This window comes from Macaca fascicularis, chromosome 1 (assembly GCF_037993035.2).
Source record: "Macaca fascicularis isolate 582-1 chromosome 1, T2T-MFA8v1.1".
Lineage (NCBI taxonomy): Eukaryota > Metazoa > Chordata > Mammalia > Primates > Cercopithecidae > Macaca > Macaca fascicularis.
Genome location: NC_088375.1, coordinates 201,346,551 through 201,368,013, shown reverse-complemented (window position 1 = coordinate 201,368,013; position 21,463 = coordinate 201,346,551). Strand labels below are relative to the sequence as shown.

At 46.4% G+C, this 21,463-nt stretch overlaps 1 protein-coding gene across 15 annotated transcripts in view; it reads right to left on the bottom strand.

The window, feature by feature from the left end:
- Positions 1-21,463, bottom strand: part of CSMD2 (CUB and Sushi multiple domains 2) — a 650,869-nt gene that overhangs the window by 103,076 nt on the left and 526,330 nt on the right. For 14 of the 15 annotated variants that reach the window (XM_045375140.3, XM_045375143.3, XM_045375139.3 and 11 more), the window contains 9 exons: positions 20,419-20,532; positions 13,104-13,199; positions 11,681-11,884; positions 11,149-11,273; positions 9,998-10,094; positions 8,795-8,899; positions 4,852-4,970; positions 4,259-4,328; positions 1,877-1,993 (listed from right to left, as the gene is read on the bottom strand). In XM_045375140.3, the coding sequence (XP_045231075.2) occupies positions 1,877-1,993; positions 4,259-4,328; positions 4,852-4,970; positions 8,795-8,899; positions 9,998-10,094; positions 11,149-11,273; positions 11,681-11,884; positions 13,104-13,199; positions 20,419-20,532 (1,047 nt within the window). Of the gene's footprint in view, positions 1-738; positions 884-1,876; positions 1,994-4,258; positions 4,329-4,851; positions 4,971-8,794; positions 8,900-9,997; positions 10,095-11,148; positions 11,274-11,680; positions 11,885-13,103; positions 13,200-20,418; positions 20,533-21,463 lie in introns of those variants that run through there. The other variant, XM_074012990.1, reaches the window with a different exon arrangement.

The following is a 21,463-nucleotide window of genomic DNA, read 5'->3' as shown; positions in this document are numbered from 1 at the left end:
CATTTTAACTGCATGTTAATTCCATTTTATGAATTATCCAGCCACACAGTTCACTCCCCAATTCATGAACATGCAGATTGTTCCCAAGTTGCAGATAATTTTGCGATTTTTTTTTTTTTTTTTGAGACGGCGTCTTGCTCTGTTGCCCAGGCTGGAGTGCAGTGGCGCCATCTCGGCTCACTACAAGCTCCGCCTCCCGGGTTCATGTCATTCTCCTGCCTCAGCCTCCCGAGTAGCTGGGACTACAGGCGTCTGCCACCAAGCGCAGCTAATTTTTAGTAGAGACGGGGTTTCACCGTGTTAGCCTGTGATGAGCATCTTTGTACACATTATCGAAGGAGCCTCTACTTTTCATTCCACCGCCCAGGCATCGTCCCCTTATACAGGAGCACTGAGGGCTGCATGCTCACCAAAGGGGTTCTTTAAGGATGGCGGAATTTCTGACTTGAGCTCCGCGGAAAGAACTGGACTGTGACCGCCATCTAGTGGAGCAGCATGTAGCTGCAGCAGCTCTTTACAAGCTGAGACCAGGTGCCAAGTTAGGGACCTCGGCAGAATCCAACATTAACTTGAAAGCAAGGGATCCGGGGCCTCTGCGACTGGACCCAGCAGTAGCTTCTTCCCTGAAGCCTGAATTAGCACCCAGAACTTAGAGATGAAAATGGTGGCTGAACATAAGGACTTCCAAGGAAAGCCACCTCATTCACACTTCTGTTTGCCTTTGGATGTTGCCCTCCCCACCTTCTATCATCTTGGTTCTGTCCCAAGACTGGATGCAGAGGTATAGGGTCTCCCAGATCCTCTTAATGTCTCAAAGTCTGGAGTCTCCTAAGGCTGCCGAGGGTGTCATCGCTTCACACCCAGTTTCCTTCAGAAGATGGTACTGAACAGAAAATAACATCTTTCAGAGGGCCACCAAGCTCTCTCCTCCCCTCCAACCGGATTTAGAGAAGGCCAGTTAGACTGCTTTTTCCCAAAAGCCCCTTCTCTAATATCTAATCACACTCCAGGCTGAATAATGAAGGGTAAAATGGGAGATCTTCATTTCTGGGGCTCACAGACTGGCATTTAGGGCTGTGCGGGCATAATCCCCTTGGGACATTTCATTCCTAGAAGCAGTGCAATGGCTGGGGCAAGATGACCCATGTGTACAGCCCATCGGTTCCATGTAAGCACAAAGCCCTCGTCCCTTCAACAGAGACATTTGGGGTTAAATGATATTCCCAGTGCATAATCTGTGGATCACCAGCAATTAAATTTTGTACCCACACTGATGTCCTCCACACCCTGACAACCTCCCATTGCCTGGCATACTCGAGCTCCAAAAACAAAACAAAAAACAAAAATAACCCCCCCCCCAAAAAAAAAAAAACAACCTTCCTAATCTCTAGGCCATCTGGAATGTGCATACGAAGAAGAATGCAAACTCGATTTCACATTGATTTGGCTCAATTTAATTAGGATGATAAATCAGACATTGGAGTTAAAAGTACAACTTGGGGTCCAATCTCTGTACGACAGATTTCCTCCCCTTTTTTAAAAAAATCCCTGAGTAATTAATTTTTAATTTTTAATATCAAGTGATACAGTGTTAGGTATAACCCAAGTACTTTCTCATTCCACATTCCTGGATTTTAGTTTATGGCTCAAATAATAATAATGGCAACCCCTAAGATTTTTCTCCCCCTGTATGTTAATCTCTGCCATTCTTAATTGGTCTTCACAATTGCACAAGAGGTCAATAGATGAGAAAACAGAGAGGCAGAGTGCTAAACAGGCTTGGCCCAAGGTTGTGCTAAGAGATTTTGGCGGACAGTGGTTTTAAGCTCAGGGGTCTGGGCATGAAGCCTGTCTCCTCTGGGGGTTGGAGACTTACCAAAGCCCACGGGCAGTGCTATTTTCCAGGAGCAGTCCATGTTACTGGGGTAGTTGCCTGGGAAGCCGGGGCTCAGGATCACCCCCTCCATCTCCTCCACTGTTCCCCCACACTGTGCTGTGACAATGAGATGAGACAGAGGGTCAGGACAACATCAAGGGGTGTACAGCGCCCTGCCAATGTTTGGAAGCTCCCTTCAAGCAGCAGTTTTTAAGCTTTCATGAGTCATAAAGCCCCTTGAGAATCCAAAGGAATCTTCTTAAAAGACTATGCCCATGGGCAATATTCAGTATGTACATTCAGGAAGGGAAGTGCATTCTAGGACAGCCTAAAAGTCCACAAGCCCAAGTTATGGACCCTTGACCTTGAACATGCCCTTCACAGGTCAGTTCCCTGGTGAGGATGTGCAAGAAAAGTGAAGTTCTGTGCCAAAAGAAGTCCGATCATTTCTTACGCTATCCCCCAAATCTCCCTCTCCTCACTGCCCAATCCACTCTTCCAAGACTGCAGATAAAGGATAAAAAAGGCCCAGTCCCCATTCTGTGCCCGGCACCATGCCAGGCTCTTCTCAAATATGCATTTCAGGGGGCAGGGTGACCGGCAGGGGAGGCTCACCATGAGCCCATCCTCAGAAAAGTGACTGTGATCAGCGTTTCACAGGAGCCAACCATCAGGCTGTCTGAGTGACCCAAGGGCTTAGGGACATCTGATATGCCAATCAAGGTGAGTTCAGAGTCATCTGAGGATGCAGGGCTGGGGTGCTCCTGCAGTCCGGTTAGTTGACATCAGTTCTTTTCTTTTGCATCTTATTAGGAAAAGGTTGCGTGAACAGAAAGGGGCTAGCCAGTCTTAGAGACCCAGGGAAAGGATCGTAGAACAGGGATTGGCAGGTCCAGGCAAGTGTTTTCTGGGGAGAGGGCAGCTTGGCAAACAGACCCGAAAACAGTGCAGAGTAGGCTCCAGCCTCGACTGCCTGGGTCACCATCCCACCTTCACTTCCGATGGGATCATGGGCAAGTTCAAAACCCTCCAGAACTTAGTTTCCCACAACTGTAAAATGGAACTAGTGACAGCACCTATTTAACAGGGTTGTTATGAGGCCACATCAGAAAGGACTGCCTTTTACTTGGGACAAGGCTGGCATATGTTGTAAACCCCCAAAGAACAGCAGCTGCTGTTAAATGGATGGTTTCTATGGCAAGGTCTTTGTAGTCTCTAATGGGGGAAAGTGCCTTGGGCTGACCATTCACATTTCTGGCCTGCTCCACAGATGCCCATGACCTACGCCGTGGTGAAACCACAGAGGAGAAATGCTGTCGTGCTTGAGTGTCACTCCCTTACCTCCCTGCACTTCCTACCCCAAGGTCAGCCTTGAAGGGCACCTCATAGTCGACTGGGCACCAGAGAACCTTAGGTTTCCGTTCCTGACTCTGCCACTTCCTTTTTAATCCTAAAAGACTGAGATTTCTTGTTTGCAAATTGAGGGTAATGGTACCTCCCCTGAAGGGCTGATATGAGGAAATATGAAGCTCCATGCCTAGCATATAATAGATATTAAATAAACGTGCCTTTCTTCCTTGCCTAGCTGGACCAGAAGCTTCTGAAGGGGAGATGCTGTCTTTTCTTATGTCTACTGATCTGCTCATCACTGCTGTAGCACAGGGTAAGGGACGAAGCCAAGTCCTTGTTTCACACGTAACCCTCAGCATTTCTTTTTCTTTTTTCTTTTTTGAGATGGAGTTTTGCTTTGTCACCCAGGCTGGAGTACAGTGGTACAATCTTGGCTCACTGCAAGCTCCACCTCCCGGGTTCAAGTGATTCTCCTGCCTCAGCCCCCTGAGTAGCTAAGATTACAAGTGTGTGCTACCACATCTGCCTAATTTTTGTATTTTTAGTAGAGATGGGGTTTCACCATGTTGGCCAGGCTGGTCTCGAACCCCTGACCTCAAGTGATCCATCCGACTTGGCCTCCCAAAGTGCTGGGATTACAGGCGTGAGCCACTGCGCCTGGCCACCCTCAGCATTTCTTTATTAGATTTGTCTGTCTGTCCCACAAGAAGTTATGGGGGAAGCCCAAAGTGCCTAGAAATTTCATCTGGGATCTGATTGATTAACTGGAGCCAGAACGGTCATCATCATGTTTTCAAATGGGCAGACCTCCTGTAACTTTTCATTTGGTGGGGCAGAGGATTCCAAAAGTCATGACTGTGTTAAACGGGAGTTACAGATTATAAAAACATCAGTTTAAAACGACTGACTTGGAACAAATCCAGAATATCAGACTTTCTTCTGATTTGAACTTGAACTCAATGATACACTACTGAGCTAAGATCCCTGAGAGAAAATGGGTTGGAATGAATTGTAAAGTCTGGGCTCTCTTACCAATACAGAGTGGAGGAGGGTAGTTCCATCGCCGCACGGTTCCGGGCATGCAGGAGATGTGGGCGTGGCCCTGGAGGAATCAGGAACAGGGATGGGCTAGCTGTCCCCGTGGGCACAATTGTATGTACAACCAGGGGCTGTACAGGGGTCTGGTTCAGGGGCCTCATGTTAAGGAACAAGATACACAAAGACACACAGATCCACTGTGGGATGGGAGTAAGGCAGAGGGAGAGAGAATTTGGGGAAGGACAATTATTAACAACCATTACTAAAGAATTCTCATTATTAGAGGTTTCCTTGTGAGATTCCTTTAATTACTAAATTCCCTGATGGCCTTCAAAGGGAAATTAAATTTCCCTAAAGCCGAATGAAACCCAACTTTGCAGGAACACATTGGAGGTTGGCTTGTGCCAAATTGTTAAAGTCAGCAGAGTTTATCTTTCGCATGAACAGCTCCAGGAGAGGATAATGGTACCCAGGGGACCTGGGGGCTGCTCCCTGTTCTTTGGTGACTGTAGCTCTGCTGGTACAAGGCTGGCCAACCACATCTCAGGGGACACCTGTTTCCTGCTCTAGGGTGTCAGGGGAGGTACCTGGAGGGCATATCCCGGCTCACACTGGAAAGACACTACATCATTCACCAAGTAGCGCTCGCCAGTCTTCACCCCATTACTGGGCACAGCAGGTTCCGGACAACTGCTCAGGCCCACCGCTAGACAAGACAGAGACAGAAGGAAAGGAGAATGGACTAGCCCAGCAGGTCAGCACGGCGGTAGGCTGGGGTGATGCTGGCGGCAGGGAGAAGGGGTGCCTCTAATTTGTGCTTTCTCTCATCTTGTAGGCTAGTTCTTCCCAACTGTCTTCACCTTGCAGCACACAGAGAAAAACAGAATATTTACATGGCATGGAGGCTCAACAGACCAAAGCTCCTTGGGGAAGGTGGGTGTGATCCCAGGGGATGCTGGCTGTCCTGTCCACCCACTGAGCTCTTAGAGAGGGGGCTTAGCTAGGGAGACTTCTCTGCATGCTCTCTTCCCACATTCCTCCTGCTTCCTACTCTTAACTCCCCTCTGTCTTCCTTATCCTAAGAAGACAGATCCTGTGGACTAAGACAGAGCGGGGGGGGGAGGGAGAGAGAGAGAGAGAGAGAGAGAGGAGAGAGAGAGAGAGAGAGAGAGAGAGAGAGAGAAAAGAAAGTCAAGAAGGAAGGAGAGCAGGGAGGGACGTATCAGCGATGCTCAGGGGCTCAGTTAGAGTCAGTTAGAGTCAGACCAAACCCAGTCTGACCCCAGGTCTGCCAAGTGGAGGCCAAGACCTGAGGCCACATGAGCTCATGTCTGACCCTGTCCCCTGCTCTCCCTGCCTCCCCTCCTAAAATGGTCCTCATCCTGCTTTGAATCCCTCCCTGGCTGCCTCTCACACAGCAAATGGGAGTGTAGCATTTCCAGACAGGGGGCTTCCTGCCTCTTCTGTGCTTTGCAGGAGTCCATGTACAGGTGCAGGCACTTCAGATGCACTAAAAAGTTTCTGTGCCTTGCTGGACTGGACTTGGAGGGCACTTCTCCAGGGGCAAGGGCTAGAAGACTCATAAGGAGGCGGAGAGGTAGCTGTAAACTCTAAAGTGGTCTTCTTCATCAAGGCGGCAGAAAGGGGTGGATGGCGAACTATGTACCCGGGTGGCATGGCCCAGAGAGTGTGGGAGATGGCAGCCTCGGCCCTTCTGGAGGCTCCCTTGGGGGATACAGGCTCCCTGAGGAGTCCACCTGTATCCAGTGCCCACAGGCAGCTAGGGGCTCATGGAAAAGAAACAGGGAAGGATCAATCAGCCTAGACCACCAGCCACCAACCCATCTTCCCAGGCAGCAGCAGATGAGTCCTCATGCCACATTCAGAGATGAGACTCTGATAACTACATGTGCTTTTTTTCCTTCTGAGGGAAACTCACATATAACAAAATGCACAAATTGTGCATGAACGTGGTAATAATCAAGTAAACATCATAATCTTGAGTGTACCTGTGCTGAGTTTTGACAAATGCCTGTACCTTTGTAACCCAAACACCTGTCAAAACCACAGAACGTTGCTATCACTCTGGAAATTCCTTCACACTCTTCGCAGGCAATTCCTGTCCCACATGTGTTTTTAAGATGTGAGTGTGATATTTGGAAATGAAAGCTCTCTGAGCCTTGTCCAAAACTCTCAGCAGCTGAGACAAAAGACCCCAAGGACAAGCATTAAAAAAATCATCAAACTGAGTTTCAAGTGATTCATTTGTCATCTTGTCTATTTCTCCCCCTTCCTCTCCATACTCCAAGTAGAACAAAACTCACTATTTAGTGCAGTGGTTGCAACTAAGTAGACTGACTTATTGGAAAGACCTACTTACTGTCCAGTGATGGACAGAAAAGTGAATGAGAACAAAAAAGCGTGGTAGGAAGAAAAATGGAATGGGAGAAAGGTGAGGCTGAAGAGAAAAATGGAGGGAGATAGAGAAAAGTCCATTCTAACTTATCTTACGCTACACAGATTGATTTTATTTAAGCCATGCTTACAGCAAAGGAAAATTTTTTTTATCATATGTAATGTATTACTTTTGAAAGCATATTGCTCCATTTCCATTTAAATTAAATAAACATTAATTATGAATCATAGCAGTGGATGTGACTTTTCAGTACCCTTCGAAACCATTTGCCTCTACAATAGCAGTTAATTCTCTATCGTCTGTGAGCTCTTTGTAGATTATCCTACAAAATAAAGTATAACTACAGGGCCCTGGCTCCTAGGAATTCCAGTCTCCAAATACAGTGGGAAGCTCTGTTTCTCCCTCCTAGCTCTTCCCATCATGAGGGGACAACATATGAAATGTCAGCTACTGAGAAAACTGCCACTCCCCTTGGACAAATAAAATTGAGAAGAGGTGGATTTTTTCCTGGGAATGAGGCAGTAGAATGGTAAAGTGATTTAGGAAGAAAATGTGTCTTTGGAAGAAGAAAGAACAGAGAGGATTCTAGGGAACATTTAAGAACTCAAAATATTGGATAGAGAAACAAAACTGGAGAAAACAGAGAAGAAGGGGTAAAAGGAAAAAATGTGATTTAGTCAAGAAACCCAGGATATTTCACTGCACCAGGGGAGTGAAGCCTTACACATCTGCTGGGAGGAGTCTCAGAGGTCCCTGTCCTACCCTCTGCCCTGCAGGGTCTGCTTCTAGCTGTCCTGAGCTGGGTCTTTTTTATTTTTTCCAGGTGCATGCTTCAGTTCTTTCAGGTGATGAGCATCCTGGGATCTATGTAATTCTTTCCGAAGCAGGTGGATGAAGTTCATTTGTTTCACAGACCCAGGTAGGCATGTGTGTAACATATAGTTCTGACCCAATCAGGCATCTAGCACCAAGTGGGCCTTCTTTCTGCTCAGGCCCATGCTGTCACAGATGGTCAAGCCAACCATGCCTTCTTACATTTTTCTCTTCCTGTTGCAAACCTAACAACTCAGGCATCCGCTTCTGCAAGGCCTAGCTTTAGCTCCTTTCCTTTGTACTTTCTTAGCACCTCAGGTTTCACTAAAATGACTGTGTCCATGTCCATCTCTCCCTCTAGATTTTGTGCTTTTGAAGGCAGGGGCCTTGTCTTATTCACCTTTGTTCTGTGGAGACCTAACACAGGACGTGGCACATTGCAGGTGCTCAATGTTTCTTCATGACATTTGCCTCTTCACCTGCCCACAACCATTCTCTCCCTTGAACCACTTCTCTACCATCTAGAGTCATCCAAGAGAGCACCTGTAATGCTGTCATGCACCTCTCCGTATCTACCTCTCTCTAGTGGACTTTGACTGACCCATCTTAATTGTTCCCAATCCGAGCACAGTGCCTGGCATGTTGTAAATGCTCAATAAGTATACGCTGAATAAAAGTGCAAAAAATGCTGCTGCCTACCTATTCTTCCCTGTACCCAGTGGAGAAAGGGGGTGGGGCAGGCAGTCCCAGTATGCAAGCAGTTTCCCTAGAAACCTCTTTCTTTGATCCCCAGAAGGCACATCCACAAATCTTTTTCTGTGAAGAGTATTTAGTAGTGACCACTGAGGGATGCCAGAAGCCAGGATATAAGGGTTTGAGCCTGCAGTGAGAAATCTGGTAGAAGATGAGTGAGGTATCCAATGAGAGGAGGAACTTCAAAAATAATCGCATCACAGAACTAGGGGTTAGAGAGGCCAGGTTTTAGAACTGGGGGAGGAAGGCACAATATTCTTACATCCCAATTATATACTGGGACCTTGGCCAATGCAAGTCCCCTTTCCATACCTGGTGTGGATACTGAGCAGGCATACAGGTTTTCGAGTAACAGACACTTGGACGAGAACTCAGCCTTGAGGAGGTTTCAGACCTTCTCCAGGCTTTAGCATCCTCACCTAGGCTTGTGGGAAGGCTTACGTGGGATGGACAACATGCAGCTCCAATATAACCCTTGCTCAGAAGGGGCTCAGTAACTGCTAGGTCCCACCCTGAACCCTGTACCAGCCAAGACCCCGGATTCTTACTTTTGTATTCCAAGTGGAAGCCAGCTGCAGATACGCTGATATCTGAGTAGAAATGAAGGTAGAGCTGGTTGGAGGTGCTGTTCAGAAGGGCAGGCACAGTTGTTCCTAGGGCAAGGATACCAGGGGTCATTTAAGTTTGGCTCCTCCAGGCCCTTGCATTCCTTCCCATTCTTCTGGATTTTGCTACCTGCTGACATTCTGCTCCCAAGGCCCCCAGATGTCCCCAGTTATGAAACTCACTAAATGACAAATTAGCACTCCTCGGAGGGCTAGGTGTCCAATGGCTGAGGGAGGGGAAACTCTAATCTGCTTGCTGTAAAATGAGCAGCGGCAGGGCCATGTGTCCACAGGAGGGTGAGGTATGAGTTCGGTCTCCTCTTAGCCATCTTCAGGATAGCTCTGACACGTATTATTCTCTGGGCAGTCCTGCAGGGTGGACAGTTTATCTGGAGCATGTGACTCCTCTTTATCTCCTGGCCATCTAGAGTTCTGGGCCTAAAAGATTCAGATAATTGCCCTGGCCACTGGGCACAGCTATACACCACACTCAGTCAGAATTCCATCACTAGAATGGCAAAATGGTGTTGCCACTTTGGAAAACAGTTAGGAAGTTCCTCCAAAAGTTAAACATAGAGTTCCCCCATGACCCAGCAATTCCACTCCTAGGTGTATACTCAAGAGAAGTGACAACATGTGTTCACACCAAGACTTGTGCATGAGCATTATTCATAACAGCACACAAGTGGAAACAAGCCATTGACTGATGAACGGACACACAAAATATGCTCTGTCCTTACAATGACGTGCTGAACCATACTGTGACTTGGTGAACTTTGGAGACATCATGTTAAGTGAAAGAAGCCAAACACAGAAGGCTTCCATTTATATGAAATGCCCAGAATAGGCAAATGCATAGAGATAGAAAGTAGATTGCTGGTAACTAGAGGTTAGGTGTGGGCTGGGGAGGGGAGTGCAAATGGGTACCTGGTTTTTTTTGGGGTGGTCAAAATGCTCTGGGACTAGATAGTAGTGATGGTTGTAGGACCTTTTGAATCTACTGAAAACCACTGCTGTGTCCACTTGAAAATGGTGAATTTCATGGAATATAAATTATATCTCAATAATAATAATGATAATAGCAATGTTCATGATGATGAGTTCTAGCACCACCCTCCAAACTGAAGTCCCTGGAAACCAGCTTACCTGAGAAACTCCCCAGCATGGTTACAGTGTTATCTGCACCATCAAATACTTCCAGGGAGTCCCAGTTCTGCTCTGTGACAAAACTGATGACTTGGATCTGGGAAGGGAGAGGATTGAATTGTTGGTTAGGCAGCCTACGTCCCTCCCTCCTTCTCTGCTTTCCCTTTCTGCCCTTCCCATAGTTAATTCAAATTTGTTGAGCATCTACTCTGGGCCTAACACTATGCTAGTCTCTTCCAATAAAAGTAAGATGCAGCCCCAACTCCAAGGAGCTCGTTGTCCAGTGGGGAAGACAGATGTGGAAAAAAATGATTAGAAGACAGTGGGATATTTTGCAAAGTAGAAAATGGGGAAAAGAAATTCCAGGAAGTGGGAAGACAGTCTCACTGACTGTCTCCTCATCTCTGGAACATTCCTCGGGTTTCTCCACTTTCCTGCCTTGATTGCATCAGATGTCCTGCAGCAATGAGCCCATAACCCACTCCTGCCCAGATCTGTCTGCTGGAGTCCCAGTTTGCTGCCTCTCCTTTGGCCTTGCAGGCTCCTGACCCTCTTCCATGCCTTGGCACCAATGCTGGGGACTCCCTTTGCCTGGCTCTTACCCCTGGGTACCAGTTATGCCCCCAGTTCAGCTTCTACAGCTCAGGCTGTGCGAGGTTCCCTAGGTGTGTGCCTGGCAGTTCTCTGTGCTTCAGCTGTGCTGGGTGCTTTGCTCTTTCTTCTCATCAGCACTGCCTCCCTTCTAACCCTCAAAATCTTAAGAAAATCTTTAGCCATTTGAGAAACAACTTCTATGAATCCTTCCCACACTTCAGATTCCAGCTCCAGGCCCATTCCTTCTTTTAGCCTCCCCTCCTGGCCAGGGCCAAGTGATGTCCACCTCTCCTCCTTCCTGGATTACCCAACTCCCACTGCATGCCCCTGAAGCTCTTGGGGTCTGGAACCTACTGTGTTTTCTGCTTGGGGGCCACATCTCCACATTTGGACTGAGTCTCCTTAGCCACAGGGCCAGGTGCAGGGCTGATATGCCTCTTCCTGGCTTACCCTGACTCAGGCCTTGGCACCAGCCAGCATGTGCGGTCGGCCACCTGTGAGCAGTTACCTGTGAGCAGACGGCCACCTGCCCGACCGAGGCGCCTCCTTGCCCCTACCTGGATGCCAGCGCCTTCGGGGACCACGATCTTCCACACACAGTTGAGGCTGTTGAGGTATGGCTCTGGGAAGCCGGGGGACAGGATGGTGCCCCTGCGCTCCGTGAGGTTGCCTCCACACGGCACTGGGAGGAGAGGCCGTCGGGTCAGAGGCTTTGTGGCCTCCCGTGGGAGCCTCCCCAAGCAGACTCCTCCCTCAGGGCCCCCAGCCTCTGTTTGTCCTCCTCCCCATGGGAGCGTCTCCCTAATGTCCCCAGTCCTGCCTTCTCCATGGCCTCTCCCCATGCAACTCTCTTTGGGGCCCTGAGCTCCGCTCCTCTCTCCACGTGTGCCCCCTTCCCAGTACCCGGGCTGTCTTCCACACAGCCCACAGCGCCGGGGACTGGAGCTGACTGGAACACCCCACCTCAGCTATGCGGTGGGAAGCGGCCGCTGTGTGCCGTGGGCCATCGCTGGGGCTGACTGCCTCCCCTAGAGGGTAAGGACTACGTACCGCCCCCGCACCCCCAACGCCCGGGTCCTGGTTACTCACCCACACACGTGGGTGCTGAGACATTCCACTGGGCCAAGGCCCCAGGCACAGGGAGGCACTCGATCTCTGGCGACCCCTGCAGGGCATAGCCGGAGTTGCATTCGAAGCGGACGATGGCCCCCACCGAGAAGTCACTGCCCAGCCTCTTGCCATAGCGGGGTTCCGGCACAGAGCTGCACTGCGTGGCGCTGGTTCGGGGAACCGCTGCGGGGGACAAGGGCACTGAGGGGAGGACTCACCCCCCAGAAACTGGCCCAGGGACAGACATACAACGGGTCTGGAACAAAGACCGTCTGGATGAAACCCTGAGAGGCTCTGGAAGCTCTCCCGTAGGGAAGGACTCGAGGGCTAACTAGAAAGATGCCTGTTACACTGAAGCATAGTTGGACACACAGTGCTACAGCACAGCTCCTGGAAAGCACGGGAGGTAGAGCCGTGGACCTCCCACAGACCTTAGGCCCAGTTTTGTTCTTTGCCTTCCCAATGACGCCCCTCACTCAACAGGGTCCCACTTTCCCTAGCAAAGAGAATGGGCCTTCCTCCTCCACCTTCTCAGGGCCTTCACCCTGCCTCTGTCCTGTTTTCCCCATGTGCCTTAAGATCCTGCCTGGGGCCCTGCCCTCCATGACCCCCGTCCTCTCTCCCTCCTGCCGCCCACAATGGCTGATGGGCCCGGGATGGCCTCCCCTGTGGCAGGATCACCCCTGCAGAGAAACACAGCTCATCCTGGGCAGAGTCGAATGAACAGGACCATGCTTACAACCTGGGCCCTACAGAAGTGGATGTTCTCCTGGGCAAGTGGAGGTTGGGGCCTGGGGGTGAAAGCCAGGGCGCTCCAAACTGCCTTTCTGGGCCGGTAAGGAAGGGGACTAACACCGACTGGCTAGCTGGTACCAGCTACTTCCCGAAGCCTCTTTGCATCCTATCAGTGAGGCATTGCGACTGCCCTCTTCTCACAGGTGAGCAAACAGGCTCTGAGGCCTGGCGTAGCTGGAGCCCAGCTCCAAGGTGGGGAGGTGGGATTCAAATCCATGTCCACGGCACTTCAAAGCCTGTGTTTTCCCTGCACCTTTACTGTGCCTGGCAGACAAAGCCAAGCTCCAGGGGAGTCTAGGTAAGACACCTGAGCTGGTCTCTTCAGTGCCATCTGGACCATGCCAGACAATGGGTGGGGTGGGGAAGGGGAAAAAATTAGCTTCCCTTGTCTGCTTTCCTTCCTCATTTAACACAGAACTTGTCTAAGAAATGTCTGCTGAGTAAGTGAATGTATAAAATTCAACTGAATTTCAAGGAATTGCCCTACAAACTAGTAACTGCCCCCAAACACCCTGAGACTAGAGGTCAAAGATCCCTGTTCCTTCGATCACGAGTCCCTTAAGAACCGAGATCACCTTCCTACCTCCGGCGTCCATGTCCTCCATACCTTGGTAGACAAAGTGGAAGCCTCTGGCTGGTGCGAGGCCTTTGGCACTGAACTTAATGAGAACTTGATTGGAGGTGGCCAAGGGCAATGATTCTCCTGCCGAGATAAGGGGCAAGGAGGAGAGAACAGTGAGTCCAGCAGGTGGGTCCAGAAGATAAAATCCAGGCCAGGAAGGATTTTATGCAGCAATTCCTAGCAATTCCTTCCAGTACCCCATGCAGCAATTCCTTCCACATTCCAGGCCTTCCTGAAATGAAATCTGACATTTTTTACTGCACTTTACAATTTAAAGTTTCTAGAAAGCTTTTCATCCACAGTCTTAACTTGACCTGTGGTCATGGTGAGGTTGGCATGACAGAGTTGAGTACCCTCATTTAATAAAGAAAGAAAGAGAGGCCCAGAAAGATTAAATGACCTGTGCCGGAAAGCAGAAGGCTGCTAAGGATGTGTGGAGCGAGAGGGATGGAGAGAGTGGCTGTTACTAAGCCGACTGACTGGTGGTTTACTTGGAAAACTGACATCAATCTGCATTTTTAAAAATAGTATTGGCTTCTGGGAAGGAGGATGATGTGATCATCTGGGAGCAACTGGTCTTTCCCAGACACTCTCCCACCACCCTGTCGATAACCAGAGCGATGGTGTCATTTATTGCTCATACTAGAAAACTTCTAAGAGTCAAAGAAAGCGCTATCAATAGTTACGGTGGGACTGTCCCAGGCAAACCAGGATGTACTATTGCCGGCCAATAACACACAAACTGGGGGGAAGCTGCATGGCCACAGGAAACCAGGGTAGGCTGACAGCCTTTGTAGCAGAGGACAAAGGTGCATCTTCTGCTTGGTGTGGTACAGATAGGCCAGGGGAGAGACAGCACCAACGAGACCTGTAGCCAATTAGTGTAGTCGCCATCCTGGGGAAGCCCAGGGAGAACATGGGTGGAGGCAGTAGCATGGCCACTCTGCCTGCTGGCCCCCTGCAGACTTAGGGACCCCTGGGAAGGGCTGCTGGCCCCAGACCCCATTCTCAGGAGGGAAACAGTGATTACAGAGAACCAGGCTATATCTCCACTACAGTGAGGGCTAGAGTTAGGACCCACAAGGGAGCTACTGGGAGGTCCACCTGTACTTCCAGGAAGCTGAAGTGATGCCACCAACATGGGAGCAGAGAGCCTTTCGCAAAACAGGCTTAGATGTACATGTGACCCAGAGGACTGAGCCTGGCTAGGAGTCATTGCCCCAGCTAACAGTTATTGCCCCAGCTAACAGTCATTGCCCCAGCTAACAGTCATTGCCCCAGCTAACAGTCATTGCCCCAGCTAACAGTCATTGCCCCAGCTAACATGTAGCTGCCAAAGCAGAAAGAAACTCATGAAGACAAAGCTTCCCTTTGTTATCACTGCCACCTCCAACTCCTCCTCCAGATGGATGTGAGCAGAGTGAAACTCAGCTTTTCTATTTGGCCTGACAGATGTGGATAAGGACCCTAGTGAGCTCTCACAGAACCCATGTCAACTTCAGCCCTGAAGGCACATGGGCCTCCATCTTCGAGAGAGAGCAAATGGTAAAATCACTGGACATACGAAAAAATGTTAAAATTTTGAGGAAGGAGATCACTCTGAGAGGTCAAAGCAAATACTTTATTTGAACCACAATAAAGAACAGGCAAAACTCTCAGCAGATGTTCAGTCATGGTTGTCATGAGATTAAAACTAGCATTGCATCTGTGAAGTCAGAGGATGAAGGATCTGAGATCAATAGAGATGAGAATGCTAGTGCAAGCAGCTGGATTCCACAGAAACTGAACAGTGAAGTGGAGATGAAATTTTGGAAATTCTCTCAGAATCCACAGAAAAAGTATAAAGAGATTAAAATAACGAGAGAAATGACAAGTGACATGAAAGATGAAAAAAAAATCCATATGCATATATCAGGAATTCCAGAAACAGAAGACAGAGAAATTGAAGGAGAAAAAAAGTCACTTAAGGCAGGGTGCGGTAGCTCACATCTGTAATCCCAGCACTTTGGGAGGCCGAGGTGGACGGATCACCTGAGGTCAGGAGTTTGTGACCAGCCTGACCGACGTGGTGAAAATCCATCTCTATTAAACATATAAAAATTAGCCGGGTGTGGTGTAGCACAACTGGAGTCTCAGCTACTTGGAAGGCTGAGGCAGGAGAATCGCTTGAGCCTGGGAGGCAGAGGTTACAGTGAGCTGAGATCGCACCACTGCACTCCAGCCTGGGCGACAGAGTGAGACTCTGTCTCCCCCGCACACACAAAAAAATCATTTAAGAAAGAAGACACTTTTCCTAAGATGTGAGGTTCAGACTGAAGTATTTGCCAAGTGCAAGATAGAATTAGTGAGAAGAGACTTCCACCACAACACATCCTAGTGGGCTTTTTCATTAACAACAAAAAAGAAAATCATATAGACAGAAAAGCACAGGTTATGTACAAGGACAAAGAATCACGCTGGACTCCAATTTGTCTGTAACAGTAAATGGTGGAATAATTACTGCAGTTTTGAAAGATAAAGTTTGACCCATAATTTGATTTGCAATCAAGTTGTTATTTATATCTATGTCAAAAGGAAAGCATTCTCATATATGCATGGTGACAGAAAGTACTGCAGTTATAAGCCCTACTGAAAAACAAAAAAACAAAAAAATGAAAAAACAAAAAAACAAATCCAAAACTAAAGTAGGGAATTCAGGAACCAGCAGGGATAAATACAACCAGAAAAGTATAATGAGCTAACAAAACAAAATGAGCTAACAAAACAAAATGCAAATGCAAAAATTTGCTCTTGGGGAAGAAGTCCACAATTTAAAAAATAACCACTATAACATTAATATAAAAGTCCAAATATATCAAGAAGAACTTGAAAATTTAGAGATGGGTCAGGTATGTATGGAAAAGCGAGGAAGCAAAATAAAAACAACACAAACAAAAGCACAGAAAGAACAATACAAGATGACAGATGTCAGACCAAGTAATTCACTTGTAAAATAAATGAGTCAACTTCCTCTTAAAAGAAAAAGAGTTGGAGAAAATGAGAGAAGATATGTCGGGAAAACAGATGCAAAAATTGCTAGAAATACAAGAAGACAACAAAATATCATAATTGTAATGGGAATACTTTCATGCAACATTCACAATCATTGATACATCAAATAGAAAAACAAAATGAAGACTGTTGAGTAGCAGTCCTTTAGCTTTTTCTCCCCCAGCACAACTCAGGGACAGGGACTTAGTGCACTCCCATCAGTACCAATGGCTCATTACAGTGTTTCTCCGAATGAGGAATAAGGGACTCTGTGAATACACTGAAATTGACACCTACAGGTTTTTTTTTTCTTTTTCTTTTGAGATGGAGTCTCGCTCTGTTGCCCAGGCTGGAGTGCAATGGCGCAATCTTGGCTCACTGCTACCTCTGCCTCCCGGGTTCAAGTGATTTTCCTGCCTCAGCCTCCCCAGTGGCTGGGATTACAGGCACCCACCACCATGCCCAGTGAATTTTTGTAGTTTTAGTAGAGATGGGGTTTCACTGTAATCCCAGCACTTTGGGAGGCTGAGGCAGGTGGATCACTTGAAGTCAGGAGTTTGATATCTACAGGTCTTATACATCTCTCTCTCTCTCTCTCTTTCTCTCACTCTCTCTTCTTCCTCCCCCAACTTTTTTTTTTTTTTTTTTTTTTGAGACGGAGTCTCGCTCTGTCACCCAGGCTGGAGTGCAGTGGCCGGATCTCAGCTCACTGCAAACTCCGCTTCCTGGGTTTATGTCATTCTCCTGCCTCAGCTTCCCGAGTAGCTGGGACTACAGGCGCCCGCCACCTCGCCTGGCTAGTTTTTTGTATTTTTTTAGTAGAGACAGGGTTTCACCGTGTTAGCCAGGATGGTCTCAATCTCCTGACCTCGTGATCCGCCCGTCTTGGCCTCCCAAAGTGCTGGGATTCTCCCCTACCTTCTCCTTCCTTCTTTCCCTTCCCTTCCCTTCCTGTTTCTATTGGTCCTATACACTTATATCTATATCCATATTTATATCTATGGGTCTTAAATGTAGACCTCTCTATCTCTCTTTACTTGATCCTTACTATACCTCTAAATCTATAGCTATACATCTATCTATCTATCTATCATCTATCTGTTTTGAAAAGGCATCCTACTCCAGGAGTTCCTGATTTACACTCTTGGTTGGGTGTGTATGTGTGAGGTGGTGGTTACAAAAAAATCATTTGGTTGAGAATCACTGATACAATAGATTTGAATAACAAAATTGAGTAAGACTGATTTAATGGCAATTACAAATCTCATTTACTCCTAACACTATAGGAAGTAGGATTCTTTCTCTTTGCATTTTACAGAGGAGGAAACTGAAGCTCAGAGAGGTCAAGTATTGTGCCCCAAGTCATCTAGAAAGCAAACAGGAGAGCTAAGAAAAGAGTGTGATTGTACAGCCTCAGCTCATTCGTCCTGCTTCTCTACCTTACAGAGAATACACATCCTTCTTAGATATTTAGAAAACTAAAAAAAAAAAAAAAAAAGGTCCTTGGCTACTGAGAGGACCTCAATTAATCCTCAAAGAAGAAATGGTACAGGCCACATTCTCTCACTATATGGAAATAAAAATATAAATTAACACAAAAGTTTAATTCATCAAGAACAAAATCCATATTCTTAGGGGAAAAGGAAAGACATTCTTAGCCAACTCTTGGGCAAAAAGAGTAAACAACACCATGATGAGCTATTTAAAAAGTAATTATGATGAACATAGTACATAACAAAATTTACAGCATGAAGCCAAAACTATGCTTGGAGGTGAATACATCGCTGTAAACATGTTCCTTATTACGCAGAGAAGATAATGAACAGAGCTCTCAATTCAAGCAGTTAGAACAAGAACAAAATAATCAGAAGAAAAATATGAGGAAGGACATGATGAAATAAAGGCAGAGATTAATCAAAAAATAACAACAAACTCTGCAGAATAATTGATAAATTGCAGCAATAAAGATTAAAAAAAAACAAACAAAAAAACACAAAATACCTGGTACAGCCAAGGAAAAAGGGGATGATGAATGCACGATGCAGCATAACAAAGGCAGGAATATCACCGCTAATACAAAGCAGGGTAAACATTACCGTAATACATTATATAAATTGTGGTACTAAATGTAAAGGAAATTATGAAATGGATTTTTTTACTAAAAGCTAAAATATCAACATTGATATTAGAGTAATATACCTGAATAGACCAATAACTGTGAAAAAATAAAATAAAAGAAAAGCCACTGAAAAGGAGGAGATAAAATAATGAGACAAATTTATTTGCAGATGATATTACTTCTTGCCTAGAGGAGCCAGGAGAACTAGTTGGCAGTGAAAGCAGTATTATGAAGAGTCCAATGACTTTACGAAACAAATATGCCAAAAACGCCAGTCTTTGAATATACTAGCAAAGACCAGCTAGAAAACATAACGGGGGAAAAAAGACCCATTTACAACAGCAACAAAAATCTCCATGAAATGTCTAGGAATAAAGTTAACAAAAAATGAATACTGCCTAAATAAAAATTATAGCATCGTTCCAAGGGCTACAGAAGATAAACAAATGGAGAGACATGTTGTATTCCTGGATGGGAAGAAGAGTTAATATTATAAACATGTGAGTTCACCCTAATTTAACGTGTAAGTTTTATTAAATCTCAGTCAAGATTTTGATGCAATGTTTTAAACTTGACAAAATATTTCTAAATTTAATTTGGAGGCAAAAGTAAGCAACAACAGCCAATAAAAATTCAAAAAAAAGGATGACTCTGGGGACTTATAATACCATGTGTTTAAAATTATTATATAGTAAACACTATTATAGTGTTACAATAATTAAAACTGAAAAAGGAATAAATAGACATTTAGAAGAAATGGATAAAAAGTCTAGGAACAGACACTTCATAAATATTTAGTATATGTAAATTTGGCATTTTGAAAATTCTGCTAGGACAACTGATTAACTATATTTGAAAGAATATGGTTAGATTCCCTATATCAAATAATAAATCAAAATAAATTCCAAAGGTATTAAAGCAGTGTGATGAAACTAAGAAGTGAAAGAAAACACAGAGGAATATTTATTTGACCAGCATAAAAGCAAAGGAGAAAACTATAAAAGAAAATATTGATAGATTTGATAGCATGAGAAATTTACATATTCTGACATTAAAGCACCCTGACGAAAATTATATAGCAAAAGACAAGCTGGAGAGGAGGGCTTTTCATAGCATATTATGTATATATTTATATAGGTTAAAATATGGAGCTCTGCTCAATAAATAAGAAAATAAGTGCTTATAGAAAAATCGACACAAATTCACAATAAATTCACAAATAAAAAATGCACAGGCCAATAAACACATATAAAAATTTAACCTAACTAGTAATAAAACAAGGAAATTAGAAAATGAGATACCATTTTTCACTTTTCAAACTGATGACGCTTTTGTTTTTTTAATTACCTGGTTTTTGTAAGAATAAAACATGCCCTCTTATTGTTGGTGATCAAACTGACAAGATCTTTCTAGAGGGATATTTGATAATCTGCACAAAAAGCCTTAAAGATCTCACATATCCTTTACACTGACAATTCCACTTCTAGATATTCTAAAGTGACAGAAATGTATATAAAGATGTATGTACAATACATTGCATTACTATTCATAAGCACAAAACGTTACAATCTAAATGTTCAATAATACGGAATTCGTTACATAAATTTTAACTAACTGTATGAGAGATTACTATGTGGCACTTAAAAATCCTAGCCTAGAAGGAAAAAATGACAGAGAAAAGCTCCCAGTGAATATTTCAATAAAATATGTATATTGGTTGAATAAAATATGTAAACATCGAAGTAGATACAAAGACCGGAAGGAAATCCACTATATCTTGTCAGTGGCTCTTTCGGGGTAGTCTTTATTTTGATTCTGTATGCAATTATTTTGTTTTGTCACTGTTTTCTATGATGAAAATGCAATACATTAATAATAAGAAAAAAGTTGCATTTGAATACGAACCAACAGAAGGCTACACCACAAGGGGGCGTTGCAGACACAGCCTGGGGGAGGGCAGCTGCTGAAGGCCCCGCTAGTTGGAGCTCTCAGGAGCTGGCCGCTGCGTTGTAGACAGCACCAGAGCACCACACGCATGCAGAGCCCTAGGGTTCCACCTGCGGCCATGGGGTGCTTCTAGAACCTCCTTCCTTTAGCCGGCCGTGACGCCCCCAGCCCATAACCGTCCCCACCCTGGCCGAGCCCGGATACCTGTGTGGGAGCCCGAGAGGGAGCTGAGGAGCCGCGAGTGCTGGCTGTGGCCGTCGTGAACCTCCACCACATCGTTGAGGGCCGTGTGAAAGAAGGCGAACTGGCCAAACACCACTGTGGAGGAGACGCGGTGTGGGGACTGGGCAGGCGCGCTGGGGGCAGGAGAGGGGATCTCGGGGTCTAGGGGTCCAAGCCAGGAGGAGGGCAGCCCTGGGGAAGTTGTTGGTTCCTGGGCTGTGGCTTGCTGCACTGGTTAGTGCAGCCGCACAGTCTGGCAGTGGCCAGACACCCGGCACAGGGAGGGCACAGGGAGGCGGGGAGCTGGGAAGGCCGGGCTGCGTTTCACAAGGGTCAAGACAACACCCGCTGCACTCAAAGGTCAGGCGGGTGGAGGCGAAACGGAACCAAGTTTGTTCCTTTCCCAGATAGCAGCTGCAGCAGCTACTGGAGGCCTCAGAGGGCTTTTGGTACCATCCCTCCTTCTCCATGTGATGTCAGGACTCCACATTCAGGCGTCCCAAGGCCAGTGAGTCAGTGTCATTGAGTTGAAAACTGTATACAGAGATCTGTAGTGAGTGCTGTGAGGTCCTTATTACTGGGGGGATTCAAGCACAAACTGCGTGCCCACCTATCAAGGATTCTGCTCTGGGTAGCAGATCAGATTGGACAGCCTTTCAGGACTTTTCTAACTGTGATCCTGCAGGTCTGAGGCTCCTGCCACCTCAGTGTATTGGGGAGTGTGTGTACATGTACATAAGTGTCCTGGTTCTGGGGAAGGAGTGGGTGTACTGATGGCTGGAGCTATGCGTAGAGATGAGACTGGGAATTTATAGAAGACAGAACATGTCTTTCTCACCTCTGCAACTCCAGGACCCAGCAGAGTGCATGGCCCCCAGTGGGTGCTTACTAAATGTTTGGTGAATGCCTCAAGCATCAGGCCTTGCTCTGTGCTTGCCCCTCCTGTCTTGGGGAATAAGGAGTTAGCTCTCTGCAGGCTGCTCCCTCCCTCCTGCTTCTCCCCTAGATGGTTGGGACGTGTTGATGT